This window comes from Sceloporus occidentalis, unplaced genomic scaffold (genome assembly GCF_023333645.1).
Source record: "Sceloporus occidentalis isolate IW3139 unplaced genomic scaffold, rSceOcc1.0.p SCAF_35, whole genome shotgun sequence".
NCBI classification, from domain to species: Eukaryota; Metazoa; Chordata; class Lepidosauria; order Squamata; family Phrynosomatidae; genus Sceloporus; species Sceloporus occidentalis.
The window spans coordinates 10,779,406-10,805,013 of NW_028317015.1; the positions used below are offsets into that span (position 1 = coordinate 10,779,406).

The 25,608-nt window shown below is 44.6% G+C and overlaps 1 protein-coding gene across 1 annotated transcript in view; it reads right to left on the reverse strand.

Annotated features, from left to right (window-relative positions):
- Nucleotides 1-3,869: 3,869 nt before the first annotated feature.
- LOC149298092 (serine/threonine-protein kinase SBK1-like) overlaps nt 3,870-25,608 on the reverse strand; it is a 55,377-nt gene continuing 33,638 nt past the window's right edge. Inside the window, exon 3 of the mRNA XM_089487981.1 lies at nt 3,870-4,484. Coding sequence (XP_089344107.1) covers nt 3,870-4,484 — 615 coding nt within the window. The remainder of the gene's footprint in view (nt 4,485-25,608) is intronic.

Consider the following 25,608-nt stretch of genomic DNA (forward strand, 5'->3'; position numbering starts at 1 on the left):
CTAGTTATAGGGGTCCCATGAGGGGCGGGTGGAAATAATACCATTTTAGGTTTTTCTACTGTTTTCCCTCCCTTAATTGATATACCTTTCTCGGCTTGTCTATTTATGTGGATATTGATAATAGTATTTCCTTTTCCTGATTCGGCACTATTTCTCGCAACCATAATAGGAGCTGTGTTGTTAGGTGTCAACTCCGTAGAAGGTAACACGTATGTGCCATCGGGGTTGATCACCGGATACAGTGATGTCGTGGGGGTTCTCATAGGGGGTGCCGGGGCTGGAGATAGGCCCTGGCCTTGGGCGTTGTCGGCTATCAAAGATGGCGCTGACGTTTGCTCCGGATATTGCATAGTGGGCGGAGTAAGCAGTGGGCAGGGACCTTCTACTACTGCCGGTAGATAAGGTGCGGCACAAGATGGCGCTGATGCCTTTGTCACACATGACAGGGTGGGCAAATCAGGCAGAGGGCGGGGTGCCTTACAGTAATGATAAAAAGAACCTGACGTCATAGCATTACAGGCTGAGCAGCTCCACCTATCCAACAACTCGGCGCCATCATAGGGCGGTGGCGTAGACGCTACTGGAATTCTATACAGATATCTTGAATATTTGTCATTATATATTTTTTTACCATTTAGCGATTTAAATTCTTTGCTACAATCTAGCTAAATTTTAACAGTATCTTTCAATCCTTCATCGTTCAATTTTTCAGCCATGTCATTTAGGAGGTTTTGCCAAACACCAACTGATAATGTCCCTCCTTTCAGTATGTCATATCGCTTTTTTAACTTTGACAATTGTTTGATGTACTTTTTCCCTCGTCTATTCGCAACTATTTGGGAGGGTGTACAATACCCTTTTGGAACGCTGTAATCGTTCCCCATTTCGCAACAATATCGTAACTTTGTCCGCAACCGTCCGAAACCTTCGGATACGAGGCACATACACACACACTGTAGTAATATAATATACTGGGGACAGGCGACTGGGCTGTCCAAATTAGTGTCAGTCTCACGACACCGTCCGGGGATTAGAGCAACTGGGCTGATCCGGTGGAGACTGTTAACACTTTACTGACTGGCTAGTCTGACGTTACCGTCTGGGGATCAAGGCAACTGGGTTGATCCGGTGCAGACTTACAGCACTTTATCGATTTCTTCCTACTACAGTGTGCTTGCCAGAAAAGAGAGGTACCACAGTTCAATAAGTGACTACGATAGTATATTTATATGGGGTTCTTTTATTGCCTCTCAAGGGTGCGTTAACCACCTGAGTTCCCTCCTCCGAATACACACGTGAGTAACGAGAGACACACAAGGTAGATAAGAAACAATCTTATCTTGTAACTGGGTTGCGATTTCTGGGTCCAATCGTCAGTTTACGGTGCAAACTTTCCCCGGGAGGGACCCCCGACGGGTACGGCTTCCTTGAGCCCCACGTTGGGCGCCAACTGTTTTGGATGCTTTCCAATAAAGCCTTTCTTCAATTGTTGAACTGCTCCAAATTATATGAATATAAATGTACGTGCACGGAGAGAGAAATAAGACACACAACACACTTTGGGTCAGGTCCAAAATCACTCTGGTTTATTGCGTTAATACCATAGGTTATATAGTGATCAAAAAGAAGGACGTTTTAACACGTACATCACAACAATTGGTTAAATCCTTAAAACTATGCGGATATAAGCAGAAAACCGTTATAAACAGACATTATACAATGTTAGGCAATTTCCCTGTAACTAGAACATAAGGCTAGCCGGATATCTTTGTGGTTAGTAAAACATAGAGTACTTATTTGTTTAACTAATATTGAATGTACTAATATACTGCTACTTGCGTCTCCCGAATGTCTGCGTGGGGTGTGACCCTTTATACTGGTCGAAGCCAACTTATATTCATTAACGCAATAAGCGTTTCTTGCTGATATATTTTGGTTCCATAACATACCTGCACCTGCACCTGCACCTGTACCTTCCTCTGCTCCCGTCTCTCTGCCTCAGCTCCCGTCCTTTCCAGTTCTGCTACTCTGTCTGTACCTATCTCTCTGTCACCATGCATAAAGGGGTACAGACAGAGTCCCCCGTATCCCCTGCACATGGACTCCTACCAGACCTGCTCGCCCGGGTCCTGACAAGAATTGAGAATAATGCTCAAAGATAAATTACTAAATAATTTCTGAAAAATACACTGTATAAGCAAACGTAAAAAGATAACATTCTTTTTATATTGTCCATTACACAAATTAAAATATTCTTGCAATTAAAAAAAATCACATAGCTCAATTAAAATATTATTGCAATTTTAAAAATAATCACATGCAGTTGGTTTGTTAACCATATGTTTGCTAGTGTTCTCAAAGGGTTAAAGACTAGCTTCCCATGAGGAACTGTATCAAATGACTTGGCAGGATCTAGATAGAATATAGAGCCCTACTCAGATCTAAATTTATACTTCCCTCATCATTGAAGCTCAAGAGGTTTGTTTGGCAGGGCATGTTCTTCAATAAAATGACAGTACTAATTTTGTTTGCACCCTATTGGCAATACCACAATTTATAAAACCTGAACACACACCTCATTTAATTTGGATTTAGTGATGATGTGTTTCCCATCTTCAGAATCCCCTGACAATGCCATGATGCAAGATATATGCCAAATGCTGCCAAATTACTATGGTTTAGCAACATTCGCATTAGGGGATCATAGCAATTTATAGGCACTTTCCTTTTTTGTTTTTGGTTAATCTTAGGCTGCCCCCAAAGCACTAGTACAGGCATCACTTGTAATGGCAGCTAAACATACAAAGTGTTTTTCTAATGCCATGCGGCATAATTATTAAAGACAAAGCACATAAGATATTGATACTGTGAGATAGGTCTCGGATCGCCCCTCGCTGAGGTCAAGGGACAAGTGCCTGTCTTCATTCAAACCAGGCAAACAGCAGTAAGTTCTTGCAATCTCCCACAGGGTCAGGTTTATTAGAAAGGTTGCAAAGACAAAAGAAATATAACAACACAGCAACAAAAGAAATACCTTGCCTGTCTAGCACTTACTATACAAGGGATGTCCCTCACTACCAGCTGGAGAGCTTCTCTCTGCCAACTTAACATAATATGTCCAGCAACCTTTACGCACTTTACTCAAATGTCTCTCCCACAGACAGGCTTTCTGTGTCCTCAGCCAGAGAGCTACCTGCCCTCCTGGCTTCCCTTTTATATCCGCCCTCTCATTCACCTAAATTAATCACCTAGCTGGTGGAAGACTCTGGTGTTACTTCACATAGGAAAGGAATCTAGGAGAAACATACCTCCCTTCCACCACCAATCCTACATGAATGTCACAATACTAAATGTAATATTTTATTATAGATATTATTAAATGTTACGTTTTAAACAAATATTCTAGGTGGGATTTTCTTTCTGTGTATAATTCTTGATTTTAAGTACACTTTGATATACTTCTTTGCTTATATTTTTCTTCACATATACTATATGTCAAAAATTTCCATGTAAAACATTACACAGAGCCTCTTATCCCCTACCATTTGCTCATTCCAACACTTTAGGATGCCTAGTTTCCCTTTATTACAGTATGCACCTCAGACATTAAGTTCATTAGTCAGCGTTCACCAGTAATAAAAAACCTGATGCTTCTTTATAACAGCTGACAATACAGAGCTGTCAATTTGGGGATATATGTATACAATCTATGCAGGTAACACTGTCTGTTTTCAGTGTAATGTGAACCAAGGCAAGAAGTACACCAAGTCACCTGTTAGATCATTAAAAAATATTGGATCACAAATTAAAGACTTCTCGATATTACTATGGACTGTATTCTGTATTTGCAAATTTAAAGTTTTGTCCTATTACTGTTTACATTTATCTGACAGACTGCCCAAATAACTAGAGACATTAATGTCTTCCCTATTTAGGTTCTTATTTTCAAGGACAACTTTCCAGGGAGATTTAACATAATTCATTACTTCTTTAGAAGAACATCTCATTGCTGGTTTTGGAGCAATAAATTTCTTTAACATTTCCAAAACTTCTGTACTGAACAACTTCCACTGGACTGGAAGTTTGAATATCCTACTACTCCTGTGCCATTTGGCATATTCCAGGTAGTTTTTATCTGACATCACAGCAGATTTCCAGGGAAAGTATCCAGTGAGGATGCAGAAAAGGAGAACCCCAAATGCCCAGATATCTAAACTTGCTTGTGCAATTAGTTTGTCTGAGGTTCCCAAAATACACATTTCCGGTGCTGTGTATGGCAAATTATCAGGCATTGAGTCTATAGAGGTGCCTTTAGTGCAGGAAAGCCCAAAATCTGTTAGCTTAACTTGGCGACACTCCTGATCAAAAATAAGCACATTTTCAGGTTTTATATCACGATGAATTAGTCCTTTCATGTGCATATACTCCAAAGCACTTGAAAGCTGTATAGCACATCGTTTAACTGACATTTCCGGCACACCAACCTAAAAAAAAAAAGAAAGAAAAATTGGACTGTTCAGAAAATATTATTCATTCGATGTAAGCAGAGCTGTAATGTAAAATTAGTTAAAATGGTATTTATAAATGGAAATCATACATCTCTCTCTCTAATATGGGCAGGTCTATATAATTAGTAGACTTGCGCATTCGTCTTCGGGCGAACATGAAAACGAGCACGAAGAGGCCATTTTTTTGTTCGTTCCGAAGACACGCCGAAGAGAATACAGTGCCGGCAAAACGTAGGAGAAGACGAAGACTCACAACCACGAAGAATCGAAGATTCTTCGTGATCGTCTTCGTTTTTGCCGCGCAGCCGCCAAAATTTCAAACAGGAGTGAGCTGATCTCGTCTGTCCAATCAGCTCACTCTTGTGACGTCACGCTAAGGGTCTCGTCCAATGCCTGTGCTGCTGTTTTTTGAATTCTGAAGGCGCCTTTATAAGACCAGAGCTTGCCTGAGAGATCCATTCATTTTTCGCTGTGACTGCTTTGGCAACACTGCTGTGCTGCATCCGAGCGTTACAGAGAGATTGTTCTGTTCTGTGTGAGACTGGTAAGCCTTAGCCTGCCATTTCTCACAGTGTACTTCATCCTCACTTCAGTGCTACTTAATATAATTAATAATAATAATTTGATTAATTTAAATTTTTTTTTATTTAATTTGTCATCAACTGTAGTGTAAGTGCTGTTGAGTTGACAGTGCACCCAGTGTCTCAGTGGCACTGGGGTGCCCTTGCCCTGGGCTGGCACTAGTGCCTACTGCCTGTCCTGCTTAAATAAATTAAATAGAATTTATAAATAATAATTTAATAGAGTCTATAATTTAATAGTTCATTATAATATTATATATATATATATTTGTCAGTCATATATATATATACTATAGTATACTAGTGTAGAGTGTACTGTAGACATTCATCTACTAGTGTCTAAGTTAAAAATAGTAATATTAATTAATATAATTAATAATTGAATTCATTATAAAATTATATATATATTTGTCAGTTATAGTTAGTAATAGTATACTAGTGTAGAGTGTACTGTAGACATTCAAGACATCTACTAGTGTCTAATCTAAAATCAGTAATATCAATAATTCTATAATTCTTTATCTTAATAGTTAATTAAATTAGCTATAAATAAAAGTAATAATATTAATTAATTACTACTAGCGTATAGTTCAGCTAATCTTAATAGTACTGGTGCTGCAGCTCTATAGTTTGTGCTTTGTTTTAGCAACAGCAAGAGACCAAGTCAATTTTTCTTAATTAATAATCTTTCATTTTATTTCATTTGTTTTGCTTACCTCAGTCCATCAGTGAAGTGAACTTGTTGGGCTAGTGAGTGCAGCCGCATAAGTGCTGTGGTTTTTTTTTGATCAGCAAGCAGTGACGTTAACTGTTTTGCAAAGATTTTCTCATTTATTTTACATTTTATTTCAATTTTATTAAAAGTACCCTTAGTGTTTTGCTCACCTCAGTCCATCAGTGAAGTGAACTTGTTGGGCTAGTGAGTGCAGCCGCATAAGTGCTGTGTGTTTTTGTTCAGCAAGCAGTGAAGCTAACTGTTTTGCTGTGACATTTTATTTTATTTCTAATTCTTTTCAAGAAAAATTGACTGTGACAAGCTGTACTAAGCAAAGCTTCAAGCTACTAGCTGTAGTACTAAAATAATTCTAATCTTCTTTAATCTTAATCTATAATATATTATAAATAATATATAACAATATAAATTCTAATTCATAATCTATAATATAAGTAATTCTAATTCTAAATTCTAATTCATAATCTATATTCTTCTATCTATAATACATAATATATAAGTAAATTATTTCTAATCTATTAATATTATATAACTTAATATTAATTAATAAATCATACTGAATCTGATTTAACCTCACTTTAGCTTAGTGGGTTTGAGAGCGTCTGCCTAGAGGTAGACTTATAGTAAGGAAATATAGCTCTAGGCTAGCATAGTAGTAGGCTAAGCTCTTAGGCCCGTGTAAATTCAAATTAAAAATAAAATAGTTAATCTTGAGTTAATAATTTAAATAACTTTAGCACTTTGCCAGATTGCACACAACAGCACAGTGCAGTAGTGCATAGTTTTACTTTTTAAGCAGTAGCACTGAAGAGAACTTCCTCTAATTTTTTTGTCTTTAATTCATTTTTCCTTTTTTTTATTTTTTTTTTATTTTTTATTTTTTTATAGTTTTTTAAACACTACACTACACACACAACACAAAATTTGAAATGGATCCTCCTTTTGGGACTAAGGAGGGACAAGCTCCATCTACCACCACCACCACCACCACCAGCACCACCACCAGTTCTAAGATGCAGCCTTTGCGTCAGTCTAGTCGGCCAAGTAGGCCAAGCTCTCGCTTATCATTTGGGGAAGCATTGCTTGAAGGATCATCAAGTAAAGGAAAGGCACCAAAAGCAGGCAGTAGTAGTGCGGCTAGGCCCACAAGCTCTATGGTTTTTTACGGAAAGCCTAAAGCACCAGAAGCACGTTCAAAGTTAAAGGGTAGCACAAGTAGTACCAGCCCAGTGACTAAAAAGAAGTGCCATTTGCCCCAAGCAGCATCTTCCCCATCCACAAGCAGCATGCAAGGTACCAAGCAGAGCCAAATTAGCAGCAAGACTCAGAGGGGTCCCAAACAAAAGCGATCTCATTCCTTTGTAGGGAAAACCACCACCACCACCACCACCACCCCCACCGCCTCTACCACCACTAGTGCTGCGCCTACTGTTCCCACTGGTACCGCCACGCCATGTCCTCCTAGTACCTCTAGCAAGCCACCAAGTCCTTACAAAATTTTTGTAAAGACAGTTAGAGAGAGGGCTACACATAGTGGGACTCCACCTAGCGAGGTAGCAGAGGAGCCTGAGACTGAGAGGCCAAGTGCAGAGTCTATTCTTCCTGCTCGCACTACTACTAGTCACGAGTCTCACGACGATATCAGTCTTAGCTCCAGCCTAGCAGGAATTCCATTCGATCTGGCTAATGAAGAGCTAGACTATGAGCCAGAGGAAGTAGAGGAGATGAGTGGTCAGGAATCAGATTCCTCAGGGAGCAGTGTCCAAGAGACTAGTGCACAATTTTCCCCGGAGCCTCCACCTTCTCCGCTACGATCATCACCATCACCACCAGCAGCAGCAGCAGCAAAACCTAGCAAATCTAAAGCATTTAGCAGTCCCACTATGGCCAGTACTGTTACCACCAGTCCCACCACCACTAGTTCTGCCTCTGTTCATCCACCCCGAGCAGTAGGAGCAGCACCCAAGGCACACTCCAAGGCTATGCGCGCCCCAATTTGGGAGCACTTTGAAAATGTTGAAGAAGGGCGCTATGGAAAGTGCAAACATTGTGGGAAGCTAATAAGCAGAGGGAAAGTGTCTGGCCATTTTACCAGTGCTAGCATGAAGCATCACCTCAGCACTCAATACAACGCTGTGCTATTGGGGAAAGATGCAGAAGTAAAACTTAGTGCAGGCAGCATAGCTGGTGGCCGTGGAAAAACCCCAACAGCTTCTTCTTCTGAGCCAATAGCAGCAGCAGCAGCAGCAGCAGCTAGTGCTGGCAGCCAGAGACCAAGGCAGGTTGGAGCACTGCATGTCCAGCCCACCCTGGAACAATTTGTGGCATTCCAATCCAAAAGGTCAATGCCCAAACAGCAGGCCAATAAAGTAACGCGACTGATTGGTCAGTTCATTGCTGTTGGAGGGGCATCCTTCTCTATGATCGAAGGGGAGCCTTTCAAACAATTGATGGCGGCTGTGGCTCCACAATATACAGTTCCGTCACGTTCCACTTTCAGCAGGAACATTGTCCCCTCATTGTATCGTTCCTGTGTTGCAGCAGTGAAAGAGGAGCTTTCCAAGGCTGCTGGTCAGTGTGTTCATTTCACTACAGATTTGTGGAGTGCACCTAGCGGCCAGCATGCCTTTCTTTCTTTGACAGCACACTGGTGGCAGCCCGGTGTGTCTAAGGAAGCTGCTGCAGCAGGCTACTGATCTTTCCTTCTCCATGCAGAAGTGATGGATGAAAAGCACACTTCCCAAAATATTCTGCATGCAATGAGGAAAATGTTTAGCCTTTGGGTGGGAGCAGAGGCGGGCACCAATGTTGAAGTTGGTTTTGTGGTAACTGACGGAGGTGCCAATATGGTGAAAGCGCTGCGAGATGGTCATATTGTTGGTGTGCGCTGTGCAGCCCACATCATCCATCTTGTAGTGAAGGCAGCAATGTCAGAAGGAACTAATGTGGCAGCAGTAGTTCTGTCCCGCTGCAGAAAGATCGCTGGGCACTTTCACCATAGTGTTAAGGCTAGCCAACTTTTGAGGGAAGAGCAAGAGAGGTCAGGTCTTCCCGTACACTGCCTACGCCAGGATGTCAGTACACGGTAGAACTCCACGTTAGACATGCTGGAGAGGATTTTGGAGCAGCAGAGGGCAATCCATAATCTTGCCTCAGAGCACAATATTGGGATTACCTCTCCATTGAATAGGGAGGATTGGACAGTGATCGCCCAGCTAGTGGCAGTCCTTAAACCATTCAGGGATGCCACAGAAAATTTAAGCTCAAACACTGCCAGTCTGGCCCAGGTAATCCCAGTGTTCTCCCATCTAGGCAGCAAGATGGATGTGTTCCTTGGAAACCGTGAGGCTGTTCAAGGTGGCACTCTACATCCTGACGTAGCAGCCATAGCCAGGAAGCTGAAGGATCTGCTAAAAGTACACCTTCGCAAACGAATGGAAGAGGGAAAGCTAGCTTTGAAATTTAATGTTCTCAGTAGCTACCGGGAGCAATTGGTCAACAAGGTGCGTGACTGGCAGCGTAAAATGGGAATGCTGTCCGAGGAGGGAGAGGTGCAGGAGGAGGAAGAGATGATGTGGTCTGCTACTCCTAGCAGCAGCATCAGCAGCAGTGCCACAAGCAGCACAACACAGCTGAGTGGAGCAGCTGCGTTTTGGGAAGAGGCACTTGGGAGTATAGTTGGACCATCTGACAGAGCTAGCAGCAGAAAGGAGAGTAGTGCTGCTGAAATGGTCAAACTTTACCTCTGTGAAGTTCCTTCTGCGCCTAATGTTGATCCTCTTAGCTACTGGGATGAAAAGAAGAGTGTGTGGCCTGCACTCTCATGGGTTGCGCAGCAGCTACTATCATGTCCGCCAACCACTGTTCAAAGTGAGCGCGTGTTTTCTATGACTGGAAACATACTGAGTCCACAGCGCTCACGCATGGCACCTCATCTGATGGAGCAGATTGCCTTTCTTAAATTCAATCTGCCCAAGTTGGGTTACCCAGCTCTTAGCTTGGAAAGTTAATTTTTTTTCTCTGTAATGTTTAAGGTAGTTTCTCCCCCTGGTTGCACGTGTTTGTGGTGTGGCAACGTCTGCTACCTCCGCCGGTGTAGCCAATTTACGCTAGGGCCTAGTGTCTGAGTTCTAGAAGTCCGCTCCCAAACGCCAAGGACTGACAGTCTTCGGATGCTTTGCCCTGGGGTGAAACAGGTGAGCGGGTCGTCAATTGCCCACTCATTCACCTTTTTCCGTTTCCAACGCTGCTGCTGGTGGTGGTGCCAGTATCTTTTGCCAGTTCGCTTCCTGGCTGAAATCATGCCTCAAATGTCCCTAATGGAGAGGGTAGTTTCTCCCCCTGGTTGCACTTGCTGCGGTGTGGCAATGCCTGCTACCTCCGCCGGTGTAGCCAATTTACGCTAGGGCCTAGTGTCTGAGTTCTGGAAGTCCGCTCCCAAACGCCAAGGACTGACAGTCTTCGAATGCTTTGCCCTGGGGTGAAACAGGTGAGCGGGTTGCCAATTGCCCACTCATTCGCCTTTTCCAATGCTGCTGCTGCTGCTGGTGGTGGTGGTGCCAGCGTCTATTCTCTGCCAGTTCGCTTCCTGGCTAGTGTCATGCCTTAAATGTCCCTAATGGAGAGGGTAGTTTCTCCCCCCTGGCTGCGTCTGTTTGCGGTGTGGCAACGCCTGCTACCTCCGCCGGTGTAGCCAGCTTACGCTAGGGCCTTGTGTCTGAGTTCTGGAAGTCCGCTCCCAAACGCCAAGGACTGACAGTGTTTGGATGCTTTGCCCTGGGGTGAAACAGGTGAGTGGGTCGCCAATTGCCCACTCATTCGCCTTTACCAATTCTGCTGCTGCTGCTGCTGGTAGTGCCAGCGTCTCTTCAATGCCAGTTAGCTTCCTGGCTGGTGTCATGCCTCAAATGTGCCTAATGGTAAGGGCAGTTTCTCCCCCCTGGTTGCACTTGCTGCGGTGTGGCAACGCCTGCTACCTCCGCCAGTGTAGCCAGCTTACGCTAGGGCCTTGTGTCTGAGCTCTGGAAGTCTGCTGCCAAACGTCTAAGACTGACAGTGTTTGGGTGCTTTGCCCTGGGGTGAAACAGGTGAGTGGGTTGCCAATTGCCCACTCATTCGCCTTTCCCATTTTTCAATGCTGCTGCTGGTGGTGGTTGTGGTGGTGGTTGTGGTGGTGCCAGCATCTCTTCTGTGCCAGTTCGCTTCCTGGCTAGAGTCATGCCCAAAATGTCCCTAACGGTAAGGGCAGTTTCTCCCCCCTGGCTGCGTCTGTTTGCGGTGTGGCAACGCCTGCTACCTCCGCCGGAGTGGCCAGCTTACGCTAGGGCCTAGTGTCTGAGCTCTGGAAGTCTGCTGCCAAACGTCTAAGACTGACAGTGTTTGGGTGCTTTGCCCTGGGGTGAAACAGGTGAGTGGGTCGCCAATTGCCCACTCATTCGCCTTTCCCATTTTTCAATGCTGCTGCTGGTGGTGGTTGTGCCAGCATCTCTTCCGTGCCAGTTTGCTTCCTGGCTAGAGTCATGCCCAAAATGTCCCTAACGGTAAGGGCAGTTTCTCCCCCCTGGCTGCCTCTGTCTGCGGTGTGGCAACGCCTGCTACCTCCGCCGGAGTGGCCAGCTTACGCTAGGGCCTAGTGTCTGAGCTCTGGAAGTCTGCTGCCAAACGTCTAAGACTTGACAGTGTTTGGGTGCTTTGCCCTGGGGTGAAACAGGTGAGTGGGTCGCCAATTGCCCACTCATTCGCCTTTCCCATTTTTCAATGCTGCTGCTGGTGGTGGTTGTGGTGGTGGTTGTGGTGGTGCCAGCATCTCTTCTGTGCCAGTTCGCTTCCTGGCTAGAGTCATGCCCAAAATGTCCCTAATGGTAAGGGCAGTTTCTCCCCCCTGGCTGCGTCTGTTTGCGGTGTGGCAACGCCTGCTACCTCCGCCGGAGTGGCCAGCTTACGCTAGGGCCTAGTGTCTGAGCTCTGGAAGTCTGCTGCCAAACGTCTAAGACTGACAGTGTTTGGGTGCTTTGCCCTGGGGTGAAACAGGTGAGTGGGTCGCCAATTGCCCACTCATTCGCCTTTCCCATTTTTCAATGCTGCTGCGGGTGGTGGTGGTGGTGGTTGTGGTGGTGCCAGCATCTCTTCTGTGCCAGTTCGCTTCCTGGCTAGAGTCATGCCCAAAATGTCCCTAATGGTAAGGGCAGTTTCTCCCCCCTGGCTGCGTCTGTTTGCGGTGTGGCAACGCCTGCTACCTCCGCCGGAGTGGCCAGCTTACGCTAGGGCCTTGTGTCTGAGCTCTGGAAGTCCGCTGCCAAACGCCAAGGACTGACAGTCTTTGGATGCTTTGCTCTGGGGTGAAACAGGTGAGTGGGTCGCCAATTGCCCACTCATTTGCCTTTCCCAATTCTGCTGCTGCTGGTGGTGCCAGCGTCTCTTCAATGCCAGTTCGCTTCCTGGCTAGTGTCATGCCTCAAATGTCCCTAATGGTAAGGGCAGTTTCTCCCCCCTGGTTGCACTTGCTGCGGTGTGGCAACGCCTGCTACCTCCGCCAGTGTAGCCAGCTTACGCTAGGGCCTTGTGTCTGAGTTCTGGAAGTCCGCTCCCAAACGCCAAGGACTGACAGTGTTTGGATGCTTTGCCCTGGGGTGAAACAGGTGAGTGGGTCGCCAATTGCCCACTCATTCGCTTTTACCAATTCTGCTGCTGCTGCTGCTGGTGGTGCCAGCGTCTCTTCAATGCCAGTTAGCTTCCTGGCTGGTGTCATGCCTCAAATGTGCCTAATGGTAAGGGCAGTTTCTCCCCCCTGGTTGCACTTGCTGCGGTGTGGCAACGCCTGCTACCTCCGCCAGTGTAGCCAGCTTACGCTAGGGCCTTGTGTCTGAGCTCTGGAAGTCTGCTGCCAAACGTCTAAGACTGACAGTGTTTGGGTGCTTTGCCCTGGGGTGAAACAGGTGAGTGGGTTGCCAATTGCCCACTCATTCGCCTTTCCCATTTTTCAATGCTGCTGCTGGTGGTGGTTGTGGTGGTGGTTGTGGTGGTGCCAGCATCTCTTCTGTGCCAGTTCGCTTCCTGGCTAGAGTCATGCCCAAAATGTCCCTAACGGTAAGGGCAGTTTCTCCCCCCTGGCTGCGTCTGTTTGCGGTGTGGCAACGCCTGCTACCTCCGCCGGAGTGGCCAGCTTACGCTAGGGCCTAGTGTCTGAGCTCTGGAAGTCTGCTGCCAAACGTCTAAGACTGACAGTGTTTGGGTGCTTTGCCCTGGGGTGAAACAGGTGAGTGGGTCGCCAATTGCCCACTCATTCGCCTTTCCCATTTTTCAATGCTGCTGCTGGTGGTGGTTGTGCCAGCATCTCTTCCGTGCCAGTTTGCTTCCTGGCTAGAGTCATGCCCAAAATGTCCCTAACGGTAAGGGCAGTTTCTCCCCCCTGGCTGCCTCTGTCTGCGGTGTGGCAACGCCTGCTACCTCCGCCGGAGTGGCCAGCTTACGCTAGGGCCTAGTGTCTGAGCTCTGGAAGTCTGCTGCCAAACGTCTAAGACTTGACAGTGTTTGGGTGCTTTGCCCTGGGGTGAAACAGGTGAGTGGGTCGCCAATTGCCCACTCATTCGCCTTTCCCATTTTTCAATGCTGCTGCTGGTGGTGGTTGTGGTGGTGGTTGTGGTGGTGCCAGCATCTCTTCTGTGCCAGTTCGCTTCCTGGCTAGAGTCATGCCCAAAATGTCCCTAATGGTAAGGGCAGTTTCTCCCCCCTGGCTGCGTCTGTTTGCGGTGTGGCAACGCCTGCTACCTCCGCCGGAGTGGCCAGCTTACGCTAGGGCCTAGTGTCTGAGCTCTGGAAGTCTGCTGCCAAACGTCTAAGACTGACAGTGTTTGGGTGCTTTGCCCTGGGGTGAAACAGGTGAGTGGGTCGCCAATTGCCCACTCATTCGCCTTTCCCATTTTTCAATGCTGCTGCGGGTGGTGGTGGTGGTGGTTGTGGTGGTGCCAGCATCTCTTCTGTGCCAGTTCGCTTCCTGGCTAGAGTCATGCCCAAAATGTCCCTAATGGTAAGGGCAGTTTCTCCCCCCTGGCTGCGTCTGTTTGCGGTGTGGCAACGCCTGCTACCTCCGCCGGAGTGGCCAGCTTACGCTAGGGCCTTGTGTCTGAGCTCTGGAAGTCCGCTGCCAAACGTCTAGGACTGACAGTGTTTGGATGCTTTGTTCTGGGGTGAAACAGGTGAGTGGGTCGCCAATTGCCCACTCATTCGCCATTTCCATTTCATTATTTTCCTTCTGATACACAACCAACCAACCAAACATAACACACACAATAACACAAATAACACAGTGACATAATACATAACACATATAACACACAGTGACAACACACATAACACACATAACACATACACGTACAATGCACAAATCACAAGGACCTTTCTTCTTGTTATTTGTCCTGGCCTTCACTTCTACACTCACTAGCATTAACGCTATAACTCACACTTCATACTATAACATTTTTCCATCCACATACCTGCCAACAGACCCAACTTTTTCAGGGACAGTCCTGCTTTTTTCCAGTCCTGTCCCATCTAATTTAGCTATCTAGGTATGCAAATACACGTTGGTAGTTATAGCTCGGTAGGTAGCACTAGTATAAACATTAAATAAATATAATAAAGTACTAAATAATAAATCTAACTTTAAAATACATTTAAATAAACCCCTTAATTTTTTAAAACCCATTAAAATTAAAATTAAAATTAAATTATTATTTAGACATAATACATCTTTAACCAAACCAGTGCACTGCTACTAATCTTAAACATAACCGTACATTAACCCTAAGCTATTTTTTAGTTCTTGTCCAACATTTTTCCATCCGCATACCTGCCAACACACCTAAGATTTTGGTGGACAGTCCTGCTTTTTTCCAGTCCTGTCCAGTAAAAGTTGGGTTGTTGCAAAGTATGCCATTGTGAATAGGTAGCAAATGTTAGGCATGTATTACAAGTGGTCCAAAATCAATTTAAAAATGTAAAATAATCCCTATTCTTTTATTAAACATCTATGGATGTGTGACTGTGTATGATAAACGGAGGCCAAGTTCCTTGGAGCATTTGTCTCTAGGTCATTTTGTGTACAGTACACCTCAGTACGTGTGTGCAACTCTATTGGTCGTTTCGGCAGGGGGCTGGCCTGCCATCAACGAATGAGGTGAGTTCTGCAATTCACTTGTTGATGCCAGACCAGCCCCCTGCCGAAACGACCAATAGAGTTGCACACACGTTCCTTCACGGCAGCTGCTGCTGCTCCGATGTGTTGTTAACCCCGTATTAACCCCTGCTAGGCAACCGGGAAGGAAACGAAGATTAAACGAGCACGAAGAATGTCCGCGAATATTCGCCCGAAGAGAAGACAGGAACGGGCGAATATTCGCGGAATACGATGGTTTTTTTCCCCCCGAAGACGAGCACGAAGACGAACATGAAGAGCCCCCTGGTGCCCAAGTCTAATAATTAGTAGACTTGTGCATTCCAGTTCATACAGATTATAATTAACACATTTTGACAAATGAGTGCATTCATACGAATGCCCAAAAACCAGGCTGTGTGCTGAATGAATCAAACGAACAAAATAGAAAGATACACATTTTTGTTGTCAATTTGTTTATCCCTTTCTACATTGTGTATGTATTAGAAGGCTTGGAGTGAAAGTGTTAAAATTAAGTTTAGTTGCTAACCTGTAAATTGGTGCCGTAGCCAGCTAAGGACAAAGAAATTCCAGTGAGAATGTGACAGTATAGGGATGTCCGATTAAAAGAAAAAAAAAGCAGATGGCAGAAAAATACTTGGTCTGTGAAATTTGATGGTTTGACTCATGGTTTGGAGTGACATATCATGGTCTAGGCCTAGGGCAGCAGATCCAGGGGGTCCTCTGGTGTGATCAACCCCCCTGGTGTTCTGCGCAATGGGCAGGTTACAAGGGAGGTCTTTAATCTCCTCAATCATCCTATTTATGCTATGGAGGCTGGGCAGGGTCATCACGGTCACCATAGACATCATCCTAGTGCTCCTTTTCTTTAAGTGCAGCACCATTATTGTGCTTGGACACAGAGGGGGGGGCACTGCCCTAGGTCGGGCCAAGGGTGGTGCAAGAGAAGAGGAGCAGTGTTGAAAGGAGACAGGAACATAGAAGCAATTGACAGAAAAGGTAGGAAGATATTAAGAAAGTAAGAGAGAGTGTAAGTGTGAGAGCTTGAGAGTGAATGTATTCATCATGATACAACACTGTAGGTGTGTGTGGTTTCGGGGCATCATTTCATCCTTGGACCCAGCCAGCATAACTTGATAAAGACCTCATTGTGAGGTCGAAACGTTGTTGGTGTTGTCCTTCAATAAATCTGCCTGAGCTGGAACCCTTGAGTGCCTGGAGCCTTTATTTATTTTGATCTACTGGGGAGCTGGCCGTTCCTGGCACAGTTAAGCATCTGAGTTCCTTTGGTGTGTATGCAGATTCCTCATTCTGGTGACAGCATAATGTCTTGGACATGCCTTGCCAGCAGGGGAAAAATATGTTGTTTATTTTTGTAGAATAGGAGGAGCAGAGGATATTAATCATGGGTGAACATGCATTGCACAGTTATTTCTGTTGTTTTCAGTATATTCTTCCTACTGGCATGTAATCATTTAATATATTTTAACTATTAACTTTGAATTTTGAGGACCAGTGACTGTCTCCAGTTTGCAAGATTAGTTTGACATTATGGCACAGATCAGAGAGAGAGAAGGAAAGAGAAAGAGAAAGCCACGTAGGATGATTTTGTTACTTCCTAACATCTCTACTGGGCTTTTACATTTCTTTTTGAAGATACATGTAACATGACATATATGAGTGAAAAAGAGTATCATTGCATTTTAAGATGATAGATGTGAAGAACCATGTCTGATCTTCACTGTTATTATTATTTTTATTTATTTGTAACCTGTTTGAATGTGGCTGCAGCTCCGGCCTTCAAAGAGACAATCCTGTAATCTGGCTGGGGCTCTTAATCAGCCAGCACAGGCCTGTCAGCCCAGATGGCACCCGCACTACAGGGGGGATAACACAGGTGGGAGAAACCCATTGTATCCCTTAATGTCCTCACCTGATACATCCCCTGTATACTGATGGGATTTGTGATGGGATGTGGCTGATGGGATTGGGGGTTGGGTTTGGTCCACATTGAATTGAGATTGTATATAAATTCTGTGTGTTTGCAATAAAGGGAGTTCTGTTTTAACGTCAAAGCATGAAGTCCTGTCTCATAATTGAGGGAAGTGCTGGTCTGTGACTGCTTTCTTCGGACAGCTTTCTGGGAGAGGGAAGGAGCTGATGGGCGGATGTGTCCAGTAAATAAACAACAAAGGAGAAAATAATAAAAGCTGGGCATTCACATCATCACAGTCCATTAGGACACAAAATTCTCAATGATGACATGATGTCAGCACTCACAGCACAATTACACATATTGCGGATATTCAAATTATTGTCTTATCGATGAGTGCCACAGCAACTGACCACAATTGACCACATTCCAATTGTACACATGTAGCATGGTACCCACACACACACTGTCTCAAATACCTTGGGGAAGAGTCTGGACAATTTTTTTGACAACCTCACTGGTGTCAAGTACCACCTACACATAATTGTTTTGTGAAGCTCCATGTGATTGGTACAGTTGGCTCTCCAGGAAAGTTCTTGGCCAATTCCCTCTTCCATGCTATAGTATAACCCAGTTTAGGCATAGACATTGGGGCTAGTAAACTAGAGTAGCACTGGGAAATAACCTGCCTTACATTTCTGGCCTGACAGCTTAAGGTGACAATAATGTGTGTAATTTGGGTGCTGGTCAGGTTCTATGTGGGCAATGTGGATGCCAGGACTGGCCTTTGGGGTGTGAAACCTGTAATCTATGCCTGTAATTTACAGGTAAATATACCTGTAATGCGGTTTTATGTGAATTCCAATTGATCTATACCTGATCTATAGCTGGTTTTATGTGTTATTCTGGTAATCGTTATCTGCTCTGCTATGTTTCTATACATTATTTATGTTTACCTGCAAATACAGGATTTGTATCTCTTATTCAGTTGATCAATCCCTGGAGTGCTGTTGCCATGTGTTGTTTATTTGATCTATTATCTAGTGCTGAGTTTACATGTGATTTCCAGTTGATCTATACCTACAATGCTGGATTTGTGTGTTCCGTTGATCTATACCTGCAATGCTATGTTTCCATACATTATTTATGTATACCTGCAAATACAGGGTTTTTATGTCTTATTCAGTCAGAAGGAGGGAAGACTGCACTGACTCTCACAGTCTTCCCCTGATCTGCAGTCAGTGTGGCAAATATTTTTTTTTGTGTGGTAGCGGAGGGAGTGATTGCATGCTAGGGAATGTGGAGCGGGGCCCAGCATTTAAAATACCCTGGGGTGTCTAGTTTTCAAAAATATATGGTTTTGTTGGGCACACTGAAATGGCCCGGCTCAAAGATGTACCAAATAGGGCATGGGCAGTGGATCCCCAAATGCCAAAGTTCAACATTGAAAAATGTGCATGCCCCAAATGTGGCCCTTTTGCCGCCGAACAGCCAGGCAAAATCATTCATGTGGGGTATCACTGCGCTCAGGAGATGTTGCTGAACACATATTGGGGTGTTTTGTGATAGTGACATATACAAGAACTTTTTAATTCATACCTGAAGTAAAATGTGTGTGACAAAACAAATGCAAAAAAATTACTATCACAAAGTTTGACAAAGACTGGTGGTAGATATGGTGCATGGAAAGAGTTAAAATACTAGCATTTGAAATACCCTGGGGTGTCTAGTTTTCAAAAATATATAGCTTTATTGGGCACACTGAAATGGCCCGGCTCAAAGATGTACCAAATAGGGCATGGGCAGTGGATCCCCAAATGCCAAAGTTCAACATTGAAAAATGTGCATGCCCCAAATGTGGCCCTTTTGCCCCCAAACAGCCAGGCAAAATCATTCATGTGAGGTATCGCTGTACTCAGGAGATGTTGCTAAACACATATTGGGGTGTTTTTTGATAGTGACATATACCAGAACCTGTTTATTCATACCTAAAGTAAAATGTGTGTGAAAAAACAAATGCAAAAAAATTACTACCATAAAGTTTGACAAAGGCTGATGGTAGAATAAGTGCTTGGAAAGGGTTAAAATACCAGCATTTGGAATACCCTGGGCTGTCTAGTTTTCAAAAATATATGATTTGATGGGGTAAATTGCATTGGCCGGCTTCAAAGATACCCGAAATGGCACATGGGGGGAAGAATTACCAGATTTGGAAAAAATGGCTTTGAAATAGCAAAACGCTACCTGTACTTATTGCTCCATAACGTGCAGAAAAAAGCAAAAAAACATAAAAACATTGGGTATTTCTAAACTCAGGACAAATAGTAGAATATATTTAGCAGGTTTTTTTATTACCTTTTATAGATGAGTAAAAGATTTTTCAACTAAAAGTTAGAAACAGTCATTTTTTTCTAAATTTTTCACCATATTTTATACTTTTTTTAATAGAAAATAATATGATACAATCAAAACAATGTCATCCAAAGAAAGCCCTTCTTGTCCTGAAAAAAACAATATCTAATGTGTGTGGGTTCAGTAAACGGGAAAGAAGAAAATTACAGCTAAACACGAGCAGCGCAGAAATGTTAAAACGGCCATTGTCACGAAGGGTACAAAAAGTAAAATCAGCCTTTGTCACGAAGGGGTTAAATAATCACTCAAGAAACTGCAGTTTTCTAATCAACGTTTCAGTCTATTTATTAGACTTTCATCAGGACATGTATATATAAGATGTCAAAAACAGAGTATTGCAGAGTGTAACGGGTTCACCAAGAGAGCTGTAGTAACTCCCAGAGATCACCCACATGTATCCTCCTGTTGTCCCTGGAATCACTTCCAGCACCAGTCAGCATGCGCACCTTGGAACCCTGCTATGTGTACCCAATAAGTAGACATACAACTACCTTGAACTGAGTACAGCGGGAATGAACAGTTTATTGTTGTAAAACATAGATTGATATAGCCACAGAACTTCATTAACATAAATCAACATTGATAAACAGGTACATGTAGACAACCCAACCTTTAATCCCCTTTAGCTACTGAATCTCCCCCTGGTAGCCATCTTGTTAATGGGATTAGTTTACACAATGGAGTTCCTGCCTGTTTGGCAGCCAGGCTGGAGCCATCTCTGAGTACCTTGGGGCCTTGTATGACAGGTCATTCTGTCACACAGAGTATGCGGTGATTCCTTTTTTTATTGGACTAACATAATATTTAAAAGACAAGCTTTCGAGAGTTATCCTCCCTTCATCAGGTCCAAAGCAATACTATCAACATGATAGAGGTTAGAACTTAAAACAAGTGATGGTATTAGAGAAGGGGGGGGGGGTTGAGTAGGGTGTCATAAATAATAGGTCTGGAGGTGAAAAAGAGAGGTAGAGATATAACCAAGGGACAGAACAAATAAACCTAGGGAAACCAATAGCCACAGTAAAACATCAAAGATAATAACAGCAATTAGACACACATTGAACGTTTAGATGAAGTTCATATGAAGTTCTGGTAGTGTGTAAGGAAACCAGAATCCACATTAAGTCCCTCTTTTATGGTGTTGAAATGTGTTATTTTCATCTCAACGTTTTTCTTTCCTTAGAGTCTCTGAAATTTCCTTTGAGTACTTAAATTTTTAGCTTTTGGAAGGAGTGATTATTCTGTGTGAAATGATGTCCTACCGGGGTGCAATATTTTTCTTCCTCATGGTTTTTGATAACACATTTCAACAACATAAAAAAAGGTATCACCGCATATTCAGCAATACTCTGTTTTTTTACATCGTGTGTACTGGACTAATACTGCTTCACCCATTTACATATATATATATATATATATTGTCAGCAGGGACTAATAATATATTGTCAGCAGGGACTAATAATATATATCGGCAGCAGGGGCTAATAGTTATATATATATTGGCAACAGGGGCTAATATTTATAGATATTGGCTGCCGGGGCTAATAATATATATCGGTAGCAGGGTCTAATATTTATATGTATTATCAGCATGGTGTAATATTAATATATATCGGCAGCAGGGTCTAATATACATATATATCGGCAGCAGGGTCTAATATTTATATATATTAGCAGTAGGGTCTTATATTTATATATATCGGCAGCAGGGTCTAATATTAGTATATATATATCGGCAGCGGGTCTAATAATATATATCGGAAGCAGGGTCTAATAGTATATATCGGAAGCAGGGTCTAATATTTATATATATCGGCAGCAGGGTCTAATATTTATATATATCGGCAGCAGGGTATAATATTAGTATACAGTGGGGCAAAAAAGTATTTAGTCAGCCACCGATTGTGCAAGTTCTCCCACTTAAAAAGATGAGAGAGGCCTGTAATTTTCACCATAGGTACACTTCAACTATGAGAGACAGAATGGGGGGAGGGAAGAATACAGGAAATCACATTGTAGGATTTCTAATTAATTCATTGGTAAATTCCTTGGTAAAATAAGTATTTAGTCACCTACAAACAAGCAAGATATCTGGCTCTCGCAGACCTGTAACATCTTCTTTAAGAGTCTCCTCTGTCCTCCACTCGTTACCTGTATTAATGGCACCTGTTTGAACGTGTTCTGAGTATAAAAGACACCTGTCCACAACCTCAAACAGTCACACTCCAAACCCCACTATGGCCAAGACCAAAGAGCTGTCGAAGGACACCAGAAACAAAATTGTAGGCCTGCACCAGGCTGGGAAGACTGAATGTGCCATAGGCAAGCAGCTTGGTGTGAAGAAATCAACTGTGGGAGCAATTATTCAAAAATGGAAGACATACAGGACCACTGATAATCTCCCTCAATCTGGGGCTCCACAGAAGATCTCAGCCCATGGTGTCAAAATGATCACAAGAACGGTGAGCAAAAATCCCAGAACCACACGGGGGGACCTAGTGAATGACCTGCAGAGAGCTGGGACCAAAGTAACAAAGGCTACCATCAGTAACACACTACGACGCCAGGGACTCACATCATGCAGTGCCAGACGTGTCCCCCTGCTTAAGCCAGTACGGGCCCGTCTGAAGTTTGCTAGAGAGCATTTGGATGATCCAGAAGAGGATTGGGCGAATGTTATATGGTCAGATGAAACCAAGGTAGAACTTTTTGGTAGAAACTCAACTCGTCGTGTTTGGAGGAGAAAGAATGCATCCGAAGAACACCATACCTACGGTGAAGCATGGGTGTGGAAAAATCATGCTTTGGGGCTGGTTTTCTGCAAAGGGACCAGGACGACTGATCCATGTAAAGGAAAGAATGAATGGGGCCATGCATCGTGAGATTTTGAGTGAAAACCTCCTTCCATCAGCAAGGGCATTGAAGATGAAACGTGGCTGGGTCTTTCAGCATGACAATGATCCCAAACACACCGCCCGGGCAACGAAGGAGTGGCTTCGTAAGAAGCATTTCAAGGTTCTGGAGTGGCCTAGCCAGTCTCCAGATCTCAACCCCATAGAAAACCTTTGGAGGGAGTTGAAAGTCCATGTTGCCCAGCGACAGCCCCAAAACATCACTGCTCTAGAGGAGATCTGCATGGAGTATGGTCCAAAATACTAGCAACAGTGTGTGAAAACCTTGTGAAGACTTACAAAAAACGTTTGACCTCTGTCATTGCCAACAAAGGGTATATAACAAAGTATTGATATGAACTTTTGTTATTGACCAAATACTTATTTTCCACCATAATTTGCAAATAAATTCTTTAAAAAATCAGACAATATGATTTATGGACTTTGTTGTCTCATTCTGTGTCTCATGGTTGAAGTGTACCTATGGTCACAATTACAGGCCTCTCTCATCTTTGTAAGTGGGAGAACTTGCACAATTGGTGGCTGACTAAATACTTTTTTGCTCCACTGTAAATTGGCAGTAGGGTCTAATATTAAGGAATGAAAAATAACTGCCAGTTCAGCTGTTATTTTTAAATCTTATTTCAATCAAGGTCTTTACTTCAAAGAGATAAGTACATATCATGTAGTTAAAAATGGATGTCTAACGCATATATATATATATATATATATATATATATAAATAGATAGATAGATATAGTGTATATGTAGCATTTTATAATTGCCCTCCTACTTTGGTCCCTGTCCCATGTGCCCCCCCCCCCCAAATATGAAAGCTGGACACCACTGCCAGTTACTGTTACAATTCTCTCTATTTTCTTGACTCTTTCAATCATGAAATCCTTTATAGGACCTGAAAAGGTGAGCAGTAAATTTATATATTTTCTTCAGTCACAGGAATGCTCTAGGTGGACTCATGTAAGTGTTTCTTTTTGTTATTTTTAGGAGAAAAGAAAAATGTAGGGTGTATACTTTCCAGGGATCTGTGGAAACAGAGTATACTTTGGGAAATAATTCTGGAGGCATGGTGAGAATTGCCTTGTCTGGGCAGATATTTCATACATATCTAACAGAAGTAACAATCAAAATTAAAATGTTTCAGATGTTAAGGATAGCAATGTCATCTTGCGTAGGTTATAGCATGGTTTGATCAATAATCAAGATGTGTTAGCTTCACTACAACACTAAGGCACTGCCAAAAAAGGCTGTCACTCAAAACTCAGCAATCAAATAAAGATATTTGTGAAAGAGGCCAATAAGCACTTTGATGGCGCTATAGAGGTCAGTTGCATGGAGTGGTGTACAGCAATGAACATATTGAGAGTTCTACATAATGCTCACCTCTATGGGAGATTATTAAGAAAAAAAAATCATAAAAGCACAGTCAAGGGAATGTCAAGAGTTTTCCAGAACGTATGAGACAGCACCAGCTGTAATATAAGGAAAATGTTTGTGGTTTTTCTGGCAGATGAGATGAAGATATAACTCATTAGCCAAAAATCAGTGTTATGAGTTTATGTCCTGTGCAAATGCACCACTGCCCATGGCTCAAAACACACCACTATTAAAGTTTTCTCTATATAAAAGATATAGCCTATACAAGTTCTGAAAATGTCTTGGGTAAATACATATCTTTTGTTCTGTAGTCATTGAAGGAAATAGTGGGTCAGCACCATGCTACATAGTAGCAAGTTGCACTAATATCATTATCCACACAAATCTTTAACATCAATAACAAAGTATTACTTTTCTGTATGACTTTTTTAGTCTCTCACATTCTTGTGGAGGAATTTTTGCCCACTCTTCTGTACAACGTTGCTTCAGTTCATTGAGGTTTGCAGATATTATTTCATGCACGGCTCTCTTAAGCTCCCACCATAGCCTTTCAATCGGATTGAGGTCTGGACTTAGGCCCCTGGGAATCAGCGTAGCTAAATGGACAGGGAGCATGTATGTGTGTGGGTTAGTGCATGCTCAGGGCATGTCCGTGTTTTGATTGGGGTATGTTAATTGAGGGGTGGGAGACCCTAGGTGATATAAGGTGCCCTCTGGGTGACCCCGGTCACTGTCCTTTTTTACAGACACTGCCAACAGTCTTACCTGCTTGAGCTTCGGTGTGACGGCCTGGAGTATGGACGTGGAGGCGATCCTCGCTGCTCTCAGGGCTGGTGCGGACCAGGACGGTGGTAGGGCGCTGCGTGAGCAGTTTGCTCACCTGCTTCCCCAGGCTGCGGTGCCTGTGGTGCCTGCCGGGTCTGGTGGGGCCGCGGAGGCACCGTCTCGCGGGCGCGTTTCGGGTCGCCGGCGCGCCCGCCCTCCTGCTCGGCTGAGCCCCGTGTCGGGTGGGGGGGCTCGGTACCGGAGCAGGAGTCCGGATCCTAGGAGGCGTCTCCTAGGGGCGGGCGGCCGTCTTCGCCGCCGTCGTCCCCGCGATGGCGGCGGCGGCGTGCGTCCTCGTGGCGGGCTTGCGAGGCTGCCTCACGGCTCGCGAGGCCTGCTGCTCCCTTGCCGGGGCCGGCAACGGAGGCCCCGGCGCCTGCACGGGTTTCCGCTGCCCGCCCGAAGAGGACGTCGCGGGCGGTTGCGGCAGCCCCATCAGGGGTCAGGCAAGCCGTGGGGGGGGTGAGTAGGCCCGGCGGGGCTGCACGGGGGGCGGCTGGGGGACCTGCTGGGGGGGATGTCTCGGAGGAGGCAGGGGGGTCCTCCGGGGACGACCTGGCCCTCTCTCCAGGGCCCTCGGCCCGCTTACCTCCTCAGGGCGGGGGGATGGTGGGGTCTTCCCGGCTGCAGTACGGCTCCTCTGATGAGGAGGCTTTCGCTACCCCCCTCCCCCCTTTCATTACGGCGCCTGCTGGTGGCTTGCCAAGTTTCGGCCCCCTGGTGGCGGTTTCTGGTACTGCAGGTACTGTTCCAGGACCTGTGCTCTCACCCCCTTCCTCTTCACAGGCTGTGTCTGGTGTGCTGCTACAGGATGCTTCGCCGCTGCTGGGACCGGGACTTCAGGGACCTTCTAGCAATACGGCTTCAGCTACGGCGCCGCAGGAGGTCTGCCGGTCGCTTGGTGGTGAGTTGCCTTCTCATTCTGTGGGCCTCTTGGGAGCCGGGGTGGAGGGTCGCTCGGGCTCTTCTATGGGTGCTTTTCTTTCGGGTCTGCGGGGTTTTTTGGATGCGTGGAAGCGCGACAGGGGTGCTGGTCCGTCGGGGTCGGGGCTGGATAGTCAGGTTAGGTCCGTGTGGGAGCAACCTGGGGGTGGCACGGGGTCTTTAGTTTCAGTTTCCCTTTCTGTGCCTGCTGTGGCGGGGTCTGCTGGTGCTGGG